An 11,890-nucleotide genomic window follows, 5' to 3' on the forward strand; every position below is an offset into this window, starting at 1 on the left:
CTGTCCATGGGATTTTTCCAGACAAGAATACTGGAGTGGGTTGCCAATTCCTTCTCCAGGGGATCGTCCCAACCCAGGGATGGAACCGGGGTCTCTTGTGTCTGCTGCATTGGCAGGCAGATTCTATACCACTAGCATCACCTGGGAAGCCCATATATAATAGAATTAATAATATGTATTATTTAATATAAACATATAAAATATTATGACTATTATATACGCATGGAGATTTCATGCCACAAACTTTCCTTGTCCATCTGCTGTGTTACAGTTACCACCATCAGGTCAGGGCTTAACTTGCTAGCTGTGTGACTTGGGGTAAGTGACTAAACTTCTCTGAGTCACTTTAACAATAGCAACGATGAGAACAATGATTAGAACCTTCAGGGACACATCTAACACAGGGTTAGGAATTCAAGAAACACTCTTTGGAGGAAGCCCTCAAATATTATGGGCATCACAGCCTCTTCCTCCACTGGCCATGAACTCCTTGAGGGCTGGGGCTGAGAGTGTTCATCCTGGCATCTCCTGTGCCAGCTCAGAGCATGGATGGGACACACAGAACCACAGGAAATGCCCCTGGAATGAATGCCTGGCACAAGACTCAGCACATGAGAGACACTGATAAAATAGTCCTGATTCCTTATTCCTTTCAGATACACCGCGCCCTTCCTGGGTACCACCCACTGTGCTCCCAGACAGGACTGAGAGCCAGTCCTTACCCAGGGGGACTCAAGGGTCAGTGCAGGGCACAGATGTGGACGCTGCATCTCCAAGACAGAATAAATCGAGAGCCCTGCAGAGGTGTCTGTGAGCCACTCAGGAAGTGCAGAGAAAGGAGGGTTTCCTGGATATGTGGGTGGCACTTCAGCTGGATCTGGGAGACAAGACTCATGGGAAGCTGCTTTTCCCAGGTCTGCTGAGAAAAACCTCAAATAGGTCCACATACATGCGGAAATTTTAGAGGCACAGAGACCTGGTTCAAATCCCAGGGGATAATAACTTTAGCAAGGTTTCCTGGCATCTCTCCTGGGTCCTCCAGTTCAAAGCTGATTGGGGTGGGGGTGGGGGGATTATGATCCCTGGGCAGCAGTCTCCACCCTGGGATCTGTGTGCGTCATGTGCATGGTCCCAGACACCATGAGGCACCTCCAAATGTACTTGCTGTGAGACCCCCACACCTATGAAAGTGAAAGTAAGGTCGCTCAGTCGTGTCCGACTCTTTGCGACCCCATGGACCCACACCTATACACACGTATAAAACCCTTCTCCTTCTGGGCTCTCTCCAATGGTCTCCTTGTCCAGCAGCTTCCCCCAAATAACTTCAGGGCATAATCTTGTCATCTGGTAATTTCTGCATCCCTTTCTCTCTGAGAGTCCCTGGCAGGAGAAGGAACACCAAGGATTTGTGTTTGTTTGTTTGTTTGTACCCGCAGCCACTTGCATATTAGTAAAGAACCTGCCTGCCAGTGCAGGAGACATAAGAGATGCGAGTTTGATGGGAGTTTGATCCCTGGATCGGGAAGATCCCCTGGAGAAGGAAATGGCAACCCACTCCAGTATTCTTACCTGGAGAATCCCATAGAGAGAGGAGCCTGGGGGTTTACAGTCCATGGAGTTGAAAGAATCTGACACGACTGAAGCAATTTAGCATGCACACACTTGTACATTGTAGGGCCTTAGGCAGGTGACTTAACCTCTCTGAGCCCCAGTTCCTTCACCCTCAAAATAGTGATAATACCTCATTATTAAGGATAAAGTGAAATCATGTATATAAAGGACTTGTTCATAGTACATGCTCCATAAATGGTGCCTGTTACTGCACCATTAGGGCTTCCCTGGTGGCTCAGAGGTTAAAGCGTCTGCCTGGAATGCAGGAGACCTGGGTTCGATCCCTGGGTCAGGAAGATCCCCTGGAGAAGGAAATGGCAACCCACTCCAGTACTCTTGCCTGGAGAATCCCATGGAGGGAGGAGCTTGGTAGGCTACAGTCCATGGGGTCGCAAAGAGTCGCACACAACTGAGTGACTTCACTTTTACTTTCACTGCACCATTACCCCACCAAATGGTACCTTCACACAAGCCCCACCAGAACTGTCATTATTGTTTATGCACTCAACAATTATTTACTGAGTGCCTACTATGTGCCAGACATTGCTCTAGGCAACTTGTGACATAGCAATGACTAAAACCAGCCAAAATCCTGCCTTCACTGGAGCTTTCGCTCTAGTGGAAACAAACACAAGAAACAAAGTTGAGTTTGTGATGTTAGATGTCGATTAGTGCTCAAAAAATAAAGGAGGGCAGGTTTGAGGAGTAGAGCAGGGTTGTAATTTTTCAATATGGTGATCAGGGAAGGCCTTACTGAGAAAGTGATGTTTGGGTAAAGATGTGAAGGAGGAGAGAGAACTTGCCATGCAGAAATCTGGGGAAAAGAATGCCGGTAGCAGGAACAGCCTGTGCAAAGGCCCTGAGGTGGGAGCGTGCCTGGGGTATCTGGGAGGCCAGTGAGGATGGAGCAGAGGGCAGGAGGGAGTTAGACGGGTCAGAGAGAAAACAGGAGCAGGGTCCTTGTTGCCTGCTGAGAGGGCTTTGGCTCTTACTCTGAGAAGATGGGAGGCTACGGGAGGCTTTTAGGCAGAGGAGGGACTTGACCTGTGATCTGATTTACGTATTTAAAGGAGCCCTCAGTCTGCTGTGTTGAGAACAGACTAGGGACCAAGGACGGAAGCAGGGAGACAGTTAAGGGGTCTCTGCAAAATCCAGATGAGTTACGGTGGGGATCAGGCCCGGTGGAAATACTGTGAAGGATTTACTGGTGGGGAGTGAGTGGGATGTGGAAAAAGATGAGAGAGAAGTCAAGGATGACTCCAGAATTTGAGGCTGAGCCACGGAAAAAAGATGGAGTTGCCCTTGGCTGAGCCGGGGAAGCTCTGCTTTTAAAGTGAGGGAGAAGGGCTTCCCTGGTGCTCCAGTGGTTAAGACTTAGCCTTCCAAAGCAGGGTTGTGGGTTCGATCCCTGGTTGGGGAGCTAAGATTCCACTTGCCTCAATGTCAAAAAACCAAAGCATAAAACAGAAACAATACAGTAACAAACTCAATAAAGACTTAAAATGGTCCACATCAAAAAAAAAAAAAATCTTAAAAGAAAGCAAGCCACACTGAACATGCACACAGCTCAGAGGCAGTCCCCGAGAGAGGGGCTGTCCAGCTAGTGGGTGAGAGGAGAGATTTGGGCCAGCATGTTCCCTCCAGAGCCAAGACCCAGGCTCAGTCTCTGTGCCGTCTTAGTTCTGCCTTGGCTGAGGCTTCCCTAGCTCCCAGCCTCCACTCAGTTCCAATCATTACACACTCACGAGCACCTGTAATTCATTACACATTCATGAGACACATTTGGTGTCACCCAACCAGAGCTGGAAGTTGCAGAAAGGAGCAAGGACCAAACAAATTTTTGGCCTCCAGGTATTCAAAGTCTGAATCAAGGTGGAATAAGAAAAGCCCCATAATAAATTTAGTGACAGTAACTAGTCATATACTGAGCGGCAGACAGTAGAGTGAAAGAAACAAAGATTGTGGAGTCAGCTCCCTGTGTTCAAATCCCAGCTCAGCCACTTTTGAGCTGTGTGACCTTGGGCAAATTACTTAACCTCTCTGGGCCTCTTTTTTCCATTTACAAAATGGGGATGACATTAGGAGCTACTTCATATGGTTGTTGAGAGGTTAAATGAGGTGATATTTTGAAACTCTAGGTAAGTGCTAGGCATGTGTTCAATAAACAAATTTTGCCAAGTGCTTGACATGTGTGATGGCTTCTCTAGATAACAGCCTGATAAGCTAAGTGTTGCTTTTCTGAGTTTTTTCTTTAGGTACATTTTTTTCTCCCTTCATAGGTGATATTTATTTGATTTTTTAAATGGAAGTATATTTGATTTACAATGCTGTGCCAATCTCTGCTGTATAGCAAAGTGACTCAGTCATACACATAAAGACATTTTTTACATTCTTTTCCACTGTGGTGTACCTATAGGGAATCCAATATAGTTCCCTGTGCTATACAGTTGCTATACAGTAGGACATTTTTGTTGGTCATCTTTTTTAAAATTTTAATTGGAGGATAATTACTTTACAATATTGGGATGGTTTTTGCCACACATCACCATGAGCCAGCCATAGGCATACATGTGTCCCCTCCAGCCTGAACCCCCATCCTGTCCATTTTATTTATAATAGTTCACAGCTGCTAATCTAATCCCAAACTCTCAGTCCTTCCCTCCCCGACCCCTCTCCCTTGGGCAACCACATTTGTAGGTACATTTTTATTACCAATCATCTCTAAGTTTATAAGAGACATCACCCCTTTCTCATTATTATACTCCCCTTATCAGAAAAAAGTATTTAACAGGGATTTACCATTGATAACTTTATGTCTATAAGTCCTTTTTTAAAAAAAAAATTCGTTTGGCCGTGTTGGGTCTTAGTTGCAACACATGGGGTCTTCCATCTTCGTTGTGGCATGTGGGATAATTTTAGTTGTGGCATTTGGGATCTAATTCCCTGACCAGGGATCGAACCCAGGCCTCCTGTGTTGGGAGTGTGGAGGCTGAGCCACTGAACCACCAGGGAAGTCCCTGTAAGTTGTGTTTTTCTTTTTAACAAGTTTTTTTTTTCCTATAGATGGATTCATTGTCAGTGATTCATGAGCCTTTCTTCCTTTCTCTCTCCCATTCTTTTTTTAAAGTGCTACATGTACAAAGATGGGAACGGTAAAGTGCTCTGTAAGGCTTATTTAAAAAGAAAAATAGAGCACAGAACAGTCCCCACCCCTTTCTATTTCTCTAAAGCAGTGGTTCTCCACTGGGGGCGATTTTTCTCCCTAGGCAACATGTGAAGGGAGATGGTCACGACTTGCTGTTTGGGGTGCTACTGGCATCCAGCAGGTAGAGACGAGGGATGCTGCCTTAATTCCTATCATGCACAGAACCGCATCCCACAGCAGAGAATTACTCAGTCCCAAATGACCCGGGAGCAAAGTTGAGAAACCCTGACCTAAAGCCCACCCGGAGGGCACAAGGGTAGAGTGGTGGGAGGTGTAACATGCTCAAGGTTGCTAGGAAATAGCAAACTCAGGGTTCACAGGTTCAAGGGCTCCCAACCCCAGAAAAAGACAGAACGGAATGCTGCTTCAGAGCCTGTTTGACCCAGCCCCCAGCTGTGTAACGTTAAACATGTCTGTTAGTATTACGGAACCTCAGTTTCCTCATCTATAAAATGGTCTGAAAGTACGTACCGCAGAGGATTATTGTGAGGATCGTGTGACTTAGGAGGTAAGTGCTTAGTGCAGGGCCTGATACACCTTACGCCTGAAATAGAGAGCTGCCCTTTCATTTTCCCAAGAGTGTCGTGAGGGTTCTGAGAAAGGGTGGTGACCTCTGGTTTGAAGAATCTGGGAGGGCTGATCAGGGGAGGAGGTGTTTGCGCTCGGCTTTGAAAGATGGCTAAATCTGGATGGATAAGAAGGGAGGTAGGCTGTTTGGGTGATGGGTGTGATCTGAGCAAAGACAAAAGAAAAGAAGTGAGGAGCGGGCTTAGGGAACCTTGTGTCACCAGGTTTGGCTGGGAATGAAGACGACTTCTCCTGGACTCAGGACCTGAAGGCCTTGACCCCCTCCCCATCACCCCCTCCACCAGACCCGCAAACCTGCTTACAGAGGCACACGGCCCCCCGGCCTCCAGGGCCCGCCCCGGGCTGGCAGACCAGGCCCTGGCTGGGGTCACAGACGTGGAGATGGTCGCAGGGCTCCCCCAGCCGCCGCGCACATACCCGGCAGCAGTTGCAGCTGTCCAGCACCAGGGGCACCCCCGGTGGGCATCGGGGTGGTGGCCAGGGACAGGCACATGGTGTGGGGCACAGCTGGGCACACACCTGCAGAGACAGAGACCTCCCTCAGCCAAGGTCATTCAAGGTGGGCAGTGAGACCCTCACGACTGACTCCTTCTCTGCCAGGCTGTGCAGTGTAGCATCACACCTTGGCCCCGGAGTGACATAGACCTGGCCTTGAACCCCAGCACCCCCACGTCACTCTGTATGAGATAGCATGGCATTGTGGTCATGAGCAAGGGCTCTGGATTAGAATTCCTGTCTTAACTCTGTCGCTTATTAGCGGAGCAGCCTTGGGCAAGTTACTTAAGTTCTCTGAGCCTCAACTGCCTCATCTGTGAAGAGGGGGCAATAATATATAACTCAAAGGATTATTTTGAGGAGTACATGAAATGAGGCATATAAAACTTTTAGTTCACAGCCTGCCATGCAGGAGATGCTCCATGCATTTAGCTATGATGACTGGTGTGTGAATTATAATAGCGGGCTTAGCCTCTGCCTTCTGGGAACTTACAGAGGCAAAACCAACAGAACAGAGGATTAAAATGACAGGGTACTATACGTTTTCTAGCAGGAGGACTGTGGATATTTATCCTGAGGGCTGAATAAATCAAACAGTATCATGGATGTTTCTGATCTTTGGAACAATCTAGAATATGTTTCCAGATGAGCCTCAAATAAGCCAGGAAAACTTGGCCTCCTGTGGGACTTATCAATTCAGAGCTTCCAGAGGCCCAGCCCTGGAATCTGTTTTTAACGAGCCATCCAGGGGTGTTTGATGCACAGCTAGGTTACTGGTACTTCACCTCCACTCTAACCCCTCTCCCCGTCATATAAAGATGCGGAGACTGAGTTCCAGAGAGAGGAAGAGACACAGTCCCCGTGGGTTAGCTACATGGCTGGGAGTGTGCTTCCCCACTGAAGACCCACGGACCCAAAGTGGGTGTAGACTTCCTGTAACAGGGAAAGGCCCCAGCCAGGGTCCAACCCCCAGGGGCAGGCTCAAGGTATCAACCCAAGTGTCCTGACTGCCCCTCCTCACTTAGGACCGAGAAACAACCAAACCAGAAACCAGACACTCTAGGTTCCCCATATGTCCATTGGAAGGTAGGGACCGAGGGCCATGCATAATTCAAGGTGTTACTAGTGACCCACCCCACCTGAGGGCCCTTGGAAGTCTGGAGGGTTTTGTGTAGAGGATTGAAGAATTGGATGCAGTTTTGGAAGGTGAAATTAATAACCTCCTAAGTCCTGTGTGTGGCCCCAAAGCAGGCAATGACCTCTCTGCCCTAATCCCTACCTTTCCCACCCTTAGGACTCCTAGTCCTGCAAACCTCTCTGTGGCCTGCAGTTCCCACCGTGGCCACTAGGGGCCGTTCCAAACTGGCAGACCAGCCTCCTGTGTGTGTGTGGGAGGGTGGGTCACAGATCAGGAAGCAATGACAGGGCCCATCTACGATGACACTGGTAACATTAGATGTGAGTGTGCAGCTGTGTGCCTGGAGCCTTGCCAGAGGACGAGTTCCCATCTCCGCAGGCATTTCAAGCAGGAGACTGGGTGACACCAGATTCTAGAGAGGATGGTCTAGCCTCACCCTTCAAAGTGAGGTCTGGACCGGCAGCAGCAGCACCGGGAAGCTTGTTAGTCATGCAGCATCCAGGGCCCTTCCTTATGACTCTGAATCTGCATTTTCATAAATCCAGATGTGATCCACACGGCACTGACCTGAGAAACAATCAGCTGGACTTTGAGTTTCCCTTCTAAACCCTCAGAGGCTGAGCTCCCTGAGTTGGTGGGAAATAAGCAGGGTGAGGGGTAGGCTTTTGACCAGAAATGGCTCTTGGGTCCTTTCCTCCTGAAAGCAGAGGTGCCAGGACATAAGCTGTGTGCTTTGCACCTGGGTTCTCACTTTGGGCTCTCTACAGGGCAAGCTTGACAGGGCTGGATCTACAGGAGGGACCTGATGACACCGATGCCCGTGACTGTCATTCACCACGGGCACACCATGCGCTGAGCTCTGTAATGTGCTAGTTTAACCCTCCAGTGGGAGCTACAGCATTATGCCCATTTTATTTATTTATTTTGGCTGCACCATGTGGCGTATGGGATCTTAGTTCCCCGACCAGGGATTGAACCCGTGCTCCCTGCAGAGGAAACACGCAGTCTTAATCGCTGTACTGCCAGGGAAGTCCAGCATTATACCCATTTTAAAGACAGGGAAACTGAAGCTTAAAGCAGTATAGCGACATCACCAATAACAGGTAGATCAGGAACAGAATCAAGGTTCATATGCATCCAAGACCAGGCCTCAACCACACCCACCTCTCGTCACCCATGGCTCTGATGCCAGCTTAGCCTCTGCGTCAACTAACTGTTCAAGAGGGATGGGGACAAGTCAGGGAGGGTGTTTCAGCACAGCCAAGGAGGGAGAGGTCCTGTCTGGTCTCTATCTCTACACCCTTTCCAACCAGCCCATTCCCATGTTCAAGCTGCTCCGTCACACCTGGTTGTCCCAGACCTTCCTTTGCTGTGGTCCCCAGCTGCGCAAGAGCCCTGGACAGGGAATCTTCCAAGCAAGAGTTGAGATCCAAGTTCTACCACTGACACGCTGTGTGGCCTTGGACACTTCACTGCTGCACTGAGAGGGAGCAGTTTCCTCCTAAGTAAAATGAGGTGGAGACCATCTATCTTGGAATCAGGGTTTTAATGAGGTCATGGCCAACTTCTGGTCAATGTGGCCTGGCTTGTTTCCAGGTCTCTACCACCTGTCTCTGTCCACAGGCCTGAGCTCAGGAGCTCACAACCTGCCTGCGAGACTTGAAATTCTCTCTCTGAGGATTGTCACGGCTTTCATGTGTGTGATGACTAAGTCCCTGCGTTCTGAGTGGGATGTTGCCTGGCTCCCTGGGGCCTGGGAAGAATGGAGGGCTGGGGGAGAGAACAGTGAGTCTAGGACTGCTTCATTTTGGCCTTTCGTTTGATCCCAGGCCCAGAACCCCAAGTCCCCAGCTCCCCCTACCCATGCTACCCTTCCTGGCATCATGTCCTGACCATCCCGGTTTGGAAGAACAAAAAGCAAGGTTAGGATGCCAGCAGGGTTCTCAGCCTTCCCCCAACCACTGCCTGGATCCAGGAGAGAGGCGTTCCTGCCTGCGATTCTCAAAAGAGCATGAAAATATAGTGAGATCATAGCTTGCAGCAGGGCCAATCCCCATGACACCGGGAACTTGGCATTTGCTAAGGTGATGGCAGGCTCAGCAACTGTGGCCTCGGTCCAGGTTGGAGGTGGACAGATACAGACTGCAGTCCCCTCTCCTCACACCCAGGCCAGTCCTGGCCTCTGTCTCCTCTATTGCTTTGATGCTGTGTGGTTTCAAGCAAGTTGCTCACCCTCTCTGAGCCTTGCTTGACTGAAAACAGGAAATAATCATTCCTGATGAGGTTGTTGGGCATGTTAGGCAAGGTGGATGTTCCACAAGCCCTTTGAAAATATCCCACAGGAGAAGGTCTTTATTCTCTAGAGCTGTCTCCCTACCCCCTCCAGCTGGGGTCAGCAGGCCACTCACTGCCTGAGGGCCCGACAGCATTAATGCCTGTGTATGAAACTTCCAATGGGCTAGGCACCCAACATCCATTCAAATCCTAGCTCCTAGTTAGACAAAGCAGGCCCCCTCTTGAGGCTCCCCATTTATAATGAGGGGACCCACTTCTGTTTGCAGAGGGACTTCAGGGATTGGTAATCATGAAAGTCCTCTCTTAAACATTTGTCATATTCCAGGTCCTGTGCTCAGCCCTGGAGATGAACTATGATAAATGACCTTCCCAAAGGCCTCATGAACATTATACCCATTTAACTGAGGAAGGAGCTAAGACTCAGAGAGGGGAAGGGATTTGCCTGAGGTCACACAGCAGACTTGGCCAGAGGGAAGCAGCTCTCTGGGCATCAGGGAGAGAAGCTCAGCTGAGCCCCAACAGAGGAGGCCCACAGGAATTCTTCCAGGGGGTCCTTGGCTGTGATTTAACATCTCCCCCACCACACCAAGGAAGCCAGCAGTACATTTCGGGGCCCAGGGCCCCCTTACCTTGGAGAGGAGACAGAGGAGGGAGAAGGCGAGGAGGTGGGTCTGAAATGTGCCTCTCATGTCACTGTGTCCCCCACGGAGCCAGCTTTGAGCCTCGGAGGCAGGACCTGTAAGTCTTTATGTTCCGGCGGCTGTGAGGTCACTCCCAGGCACGCACACACACACACACACACACATACACGCATGCACACACACACGCTGGCCTTTGTAGCCCTGCTTCTCTCCCATCCTCATCTTCCCACTGATGAGCCCATTTACCTGGAGGTGAGACCTCCGAGGCCACCAAGAGGGTGCTTGCCAGTATGTGTGTGTGTGTGCGCGTGTGTGTGTGTGTGTGTGCGTGCGTGTGAAAGTCAGAGCCAGTGCCAATGCCGAGAGCCTGTGACAGGCTGGCAGGGGCCTCTGTAGCTCCTCCCAGCCCCAAAGGGCCTACCCAAGCCGCTGCTGGAGCCGCTGGAGCCCTGCCCCAGACCCCCTGACCAACCCTGGCAGTAGAGGGGGTGCTGTAGATCCAGAAAGTGCTCCACAGACACCCCCTTTGCAGAGCTGACCCAAGTCCTCCTAAGCCCCGTGGTCCGGACTCCAGGCGGCTTCAGCGGGCCTGCGGTTTCTGGCAGGAAGATTGGCAGCCGTCCAGAAGCGGGTGTGACCCACAGCAAAACTTCCCTGGGCGGCCCGTTTGCTTTTGGCAACCAGGAGCCTCCCCATGGCCTTCTTGCTGAGCTGTGGATGGTGACCTGCGGTGGCTGAGCCCACGCGGGCTGGACCTAGTGTGTGCTCTTGCTGGGCCCTGCTACATGAGGGGGTCCTCAACAGTGATCTGCAGGAACCAAATCCTTTTTGTTGAATTCAGTCAGCTCTGAGGCCCCTCTGTGGTGTCTCCAGTTCCTGAAGAGGAGGTAAGCTGAGAGGGGGAAAGGACAGTAAGTGGCGGCAGGTGGAATTTCAGGGAATATAGAGGAAGGGTCCTGTTCAGACAGAGGGTGAGGGTGAGCTCTCTGAAGTGGGAGCCAGGGATGAAGGGAGTGAGAGAGGACGATGCTGCAGGCAGAGGGAACAGCACACAGATGCCTAGAGGTGGGGGACCGCGTGACAGCAGGGCCTATTCTGGGAGCCAAGAATGCCTGCTGTGTCTGGAGCCGACAGTGAGGTGGGAAGCGGTGTCACACGTGAGGGGGTAAGACACATGAAATTCACACCACCAGAGACTCTGTGCTTCCAATGCAGGGGGCCAGGTTCGATCCCTGGTCAGGGAACTAGAACCCACAGGCTGCAACCAAGAGTTCACAGGCTACGACTAAAGATCCTGATGCTCTGTGATCTTTAGAGGGGTGGGATGGGAGTCGGGGCGAGAGGGAGGCCCAAGAAGGAGGGGATATATGTATACTTATAGCTGATTCCCTGGTGGCTCAGATGGTAAAGAGCCTGCCTGCAATGTGGGAGACCCAGGTTTGATCCCTGGGTTGGGAAGATCTCCCGGAGAAGGGAATGGCAACCGACTCCAGTATTCTTGCCTGGAAAATTCCATGAATGAAAGAGCCTGGAGGGCTACAGTCCATGGGGTCACAAAGAGTCGGACACGACTGAGCGACTAACACACACACGCATAGCTGATTCACTGTGTTGTGCAGCAGAAACTATCACAGCATTGTGAAGCAATTACACTCCAATTTAAAAAGGAATACTGGAAGTCAAAGAAAAGCAGTGCAGATCCCACATGCCACAACGAAGACTGAAGATCCTGCAAAGACACAGCTAAGCCTCGGTGCATCCAAATATATAAGTAGATATTTTAAAAAACCTCACCACCAGTATCACTAGGAGCAGGAAGATATAAAGACATGAGCTTTGACTGTAGAATTTGGCAAAGGTAATACGAGAGGGGGGGAGTGTCAAATGTAGCTGGAGAAGGCTTTGGCCCCCATCATC

At 50.3% G+C, this 11,890-nt stretch overlaps 1 protein-coding gene across 5 annotated transcripts in view; it reads right to left on the minus strand.

Annotated features, from left to right (window-relative positions):
* Window positions 1-10,562, minus strand: part of WISP2 (WNT1 inducible signaling pathway protein 2) — a 15,220-nt gene extending 4,658 nt beyond the window's left edge. For 2 of the 5 annotated variants that reach the window (XM_010840976.1, XM_010840980.1), the window contains exons 1-2: window positions 9,962-10,562; window positions 5,707-5,923 (exon numbers count right to left, since the gene is read on the minus strand). In XM_010840976.1, the coding sequence (XP_010839278.1) occupies window positions 5,707-5,923; window positions 9,962-10,021 (277 nt within the window). In that variant the 5' untranslated portion in view covers window positions 10,022-10,562. The remainder of the gene's footprint in view (window positions 1-5,706; window positions 5,924-9,961) is intronic. The other 3 variants (XM_010840979.1, XM_010840978.1, XM_010840977.1) reach the window with 3 other exon arrangements.
* Between the last annotated feature and the right edge of the window lie 1,328 nt (window positions 10,563-11,890).

The sequence above is a fragment of the Bison bison genome, unplaced genomic scaffold (genome assembly GCF_000754665.1).
Source record: "Bison bison bison isolate TAMUID 2011002044 unplaced genomic scaffold, Bison_UMD1.0 scf7180017864154, whole genome shotgun sequence".
Lineage (NCBI taxonomy): Eukaryota > Metazoa > Chordata > Mammalia > Artiodactyla > Bovidae > Bison > Bison bison.